Source organism: Phaseolus vulgaris, chromosome 10 (genome assembly GCF_000499845.2).
Source record: "Phaseolus vulgaris cultivar G19833 chromosome 10, P. vulgaris v2.0, whole genome shotgun sequence".
NCBI classification, from domain to species: Eukaryota; Viridiplantae; Streptophyta; class Magnoliopsida; order Fabales; family Fabaceae; genus Phaseolus; species Phaseolus vulgaris.
In genome coordinates, this window is record NC_023750.2 from 12899733 (window position 1) to 12903876 (window position 4144).

General features: G+C 49.5%; 1 protein-coding gene across 1 annotated transcript; it reads left to right on the plus strand.

Moving 5' to 3' along the window:
- Nucleotides 1-472: 472 nt before the first annotated feature.
- LOC137814873 (uncharacterized) lies at nt 473-1192 on the plus strand. The gene has a single exon (XM_068617802.1). The coding sequence runs from the start codon at nt 473-475 to the stop codon at nt 1190-1192; it is 720 nt and encodes a 239-aa protein (XP_068473903.1).
- Nucleotides 1193-4144: the final 2952 nt, after the last annotated feature.

Here is a 4144-nt window from a genome sequence, read left to right on the forward strand (position 1 = left end):
TGATGAGGCGACTGAGGATGGCCTCGTCACCAAAAGAACAAGGGTGGCTCCCTCTTCACCACCTGCACTCCCAACACCAACACCGCCCTCACCTCCAGCTCCAACACAACCAGTCCAAGCAACACCCTTGGCTGCTGCACCCCCCTTGGTCGAAAGCAGCGACCCCAACTTCATAGAGAACCCTCCAAGCGCCTCCACGCCGTTCGTATCTGCTGGAGAGGGTCCTCCTTCAACCACCTCTATTGCTGGGGCCGCACCAGGAGGAGATGAGGGTGGTCATAATTCGCCGATTTTGATAACAGAGTCTCCGACTTCACCACCACGCCAAGAAGCCCCCCTTGCCCTTCAAACTCAAGAGGGTGGTGGTGAAAGTCAGCACCAAGCTCCCCCAGCGCCTCCTCCAGCAACAAACTCAAGCCTCCCACCCTCCATCGAAGAGATCTTGGGGCCCTTCGCAGCCAAGCAGAAGATGATGGCGGAGGATCTCCCCTCGATTGTATCGAAGGCTGTGAAGGACTCCAACAAGAAACTCCAAGATGAGAATTCAACGCTTAAGGAGTCAAACCGCCTGATAAGGATGGAGGCAGAAAAGCTCTCTTGCAACCTGATGATGGCGGAGATCGACCATTCAAGGTTGGAGGACGCCATGGACGCTGAGCTAAGGGGCGTGCGTAAGGAGGCCCCCGATCTGCGCCAAAATATGCACCTCCAAGCCCAAGAGAAAATCGAGCTGGAGAGCAAGCTTGTACCTTATAGGCTCAAGGTGGCCAACTTGGAGGCTGCAATGAAAGCAGATGCGACCAAGGTGGAAAACCTTGAAAAAAGGTCGGCAGATCGGGAGGTTCTCCTCGGGAAGGTCGAAAAGGAGAGGGACGACACCATGGCTGAGCTCGCCAAAGCTCGAGAGGAAGCCACGAAGACTGCTACAGAGCTGGCTCAGGCTCGGGATGAAGGCAAAAAGGCTGCTGAAGAACTTGCTCGGGCTCGTGAACAAACCGAAGTGCTGAAGAAACAAAACGACGAGTTGAAGAAACAAGCACAAGAGCTCGAGCAAAGCTCCGCCCAAGTCCTTGCCGCCGGGTTCGACGCCGCTTTAGAGCAAGTCTCATGCCAATACGTTGAGCTCGACCTCTCCATGGTATCAATCTGCAACGAGGTGGTGGATGGGAAGATCGTGCCCTCTGAAGACTAGCTGTCTCCCTCCATCACCTTGTTTTTGAAACTTGGCGCTCATTTTTGCTTGTAAAACTTTATATATAATTCTTCTGCTTATGTACTTGATCACATTTGTGTTCGAACTTGAATAGCCACTTTTGTATAACTTTCAACGCTGAAAAGTTGTTTTCTGATACTTCTCTTTGAATACTTCTTACTCGCTGTGTGGTTAATCAAGATAACCGGTGAAACTTGCTTAAACAAATTAACTCAGCGATTCCTCGGGCTTAATCGTTTACTCACTGCTTTGAACTTGAACAAACTGTTAATCTTATAACAATTTATCAAACTATTAACTCAAAGTAAAACTTGAGCAACTATTAACTCCCAAACGATGACATTTAATACAACTTGCAAACTTAAGGCAATAAACCTCAACACAAGCTACTTACTAGGCAGCAGGTTTTCACTTAAACTGGTATCACAATACAGTTTACCTGATCTGCCTGGCAAGGTTAGCCTTTGCTCCCGTCATCGCCTGGAATTCTTCTGATCGCCGTAGGGTTCTGGCGATGTGAACTTTCTTTGCCTTCATAACTTGACTATTGTTCCCTCATCTAGGGGGTAGAGGCGCCTTTCGGATCCTTCTCTACCTCCCCGAGCTTCAGAACAATGAACTGGATAGCGAGGTGTTCTCTTTGAACCTACCTTAGCTATCTCTTAAACTTCTTTCACCCTTCACACCATACCTGAACTCGTTCAAGACGAGAAGGATTTTATCTGCCTTCACACCGCCTACAAGCGTGGAAGCTTTCTCTGGTCTTACTAAGTCAATATTGATGTTTCACTTAAAGGGGGAAAGGCGTTTTCCTTTCCTTCCCGCCGTTTAAGGTCACGAACACCCCTGACTTTTCAGTTCATCTTGCCTAAACTCGCTCAACGGCGAGAAGGACTTTTTCTGGTGCCTCAACTTGCCCAGGGCGTACATCTCCTCCCCCCTGGATGCACTGAGGACTTTTAACCTTGCCTCTATCTGCTTGTGCAGAGAGGTCTTTCAATCTGTTCTCGCCTGCACTCGCTCAAGGCGAGGAGGTCTTCATCTTGCCTGAGCTCGCTCAAAGGCGAGAAGGACTTTCTCTTGCCTGAACTCACTCGGAGGTGAGAAGGACTTTATCTCGCCTGCACTCGCTCAGAGTCGAGGAGGACTTTATCTGGCCTGAACTCACTCTGAGGTGAGAAGGACTTTATCTGGCCTGCACTCGCTCAAAGTCGAGGAGGACTTTTTCTTGCCTGAACTCGCTCGACGGTGAGAAGGTCTTTTTCTTGCCTGAACTCGCTCAACGGCGAGAAGGACTTTTTCTGGTGCCTCAACTTGCCCAGGGCGTACATCTCCTCCCCCCTGGATGCACTGAGGACTTTTTCTGGTGCCTCAACTTGCCCAGGGCGTACATCTCTTCCCCCCTGGATGCACTGAGGACTTTTAACCTTGCCTCTATCTGCTTGTGCAGAGAGGTCTTTCAATCTGTTCTCGCCTGCACTCGCTCAAGGCGAGGAGGTCTTCATCTTGCCTGAACTCGCTCAAAGGCGAGAAGGACTTTCTCTTGCCTGAACTCACTCGGAGGTGAGAAGGACTTTATCTCGCCTGCACTCGCTCAGAGTCGAGGAGGACTTTATCTGGCCTGAACTCACTCTGAGGTGAGAAGGACTTTATCTGGCCTGCACTCGCTCAAAGTCGAGGAGGACTTTTTCTTGCCTGAACTCGCTCGACGGTGAGAAGGTCTTTTTCTTGCCTGAACTCGCTCAACGGCGAGAAGGTCTTTTTTTGGTGCCTCAACTTGCCCAGGGTGTACATCTCCTCCCCCCTGGATGCACTGAAGACTTTTTCTCTTTCTCGCCTTCGCTCGCTCATAGGCGAGGAGGTCTTTTACTCTTTCTCGCCTGCACTCGCTCGAGGGCGAGGAGGTCTTTTACTTTTCTCGCCTCAAGACGCACGAGAGCGTCGAGGTATTTAATCATTACTGGTGCCTCCGATCGCCGACAGACGATGAGCACTTTAAAACATTAACTACTTCCGCCAATCGCCGAAAGGCGATGGGGACTTTAAAACTTTTAACCGGTGCCGCCAATCGCCAAAAGACGATGGGGACTTTAAATTTTTCACTGATGCCGACAATCGCCGAAAAACGATGGGGACTTTAAAACTTTTATTTTAGAAAGCATGCAGCATAACTTTGAACTTGCCTTGAATCACGTACGAGTGATAAGGTCTTTTTTCTAAAACTTTCGAAACGACAAGCATGCAATCTTAGAAGCTTTAAACTTTGAAAACTCTTCTTTATTGGGTGGCCTCATTAAAAACCCTCCTTAGGGAAAAACGAGTGCCCCCTTCAAACTGTTTTAACAGAAAGCTTGTAAATCTCTTCATGTTCGTTTTTACTTACAAAGCCTTAACTGTAATATAACTTGAGGTGTGTGGCGTTCCAGGTGCGAGGAATCGCCCCTCCTTCTAACGTCTCTAAGCGGTAGGCGCCGTTCCCGAGCACCTCGGTTATTCTGAACGGTCCTGTCCACTTAGGCGATAACTTGTTCTCCATCTCGTACTGATGGGCTTTCCTCATCACCAGGTCGCCCTCTCTAAACTGCCTTGGCATCACCTTCGAGTTATACCTGCGCTCAATCCTCCTTTTCACTACCTCATCCTTTACCCTTGCCTCCTCCCTGACCTCATCCAGTAAGTCCAGATTCAACCTTCGTTCCTCGTTCGATTCTTCTGCCACAAAGTTCTGGAATCTCGGCAAGCTCTCCTGGATTTCAACTGGAATCATTGCATCACATCCATAGACCAAGCTGAACGGGGTCTCGTGTATTCCTGACTGCTCGGTGGTATGGTACGCCCAAACTATGCGGGGTACCTCCTCAGCCCACGATCCCTTAGCTTTCTCTAGCCTTCTCTTCAAACCTCTCAGCAACACCCGATTGGCAGACTCTA

Bases quoted from the DNA above. Each gene is read 5' to 3' on its own strand.
- LOC137814873 (XM_068617802.1), top strand. From the start codon at position 473: ATGGCGGAGGATCTCCCCTCGATTGTATCGAAGGCTGTGAAGGACTCC.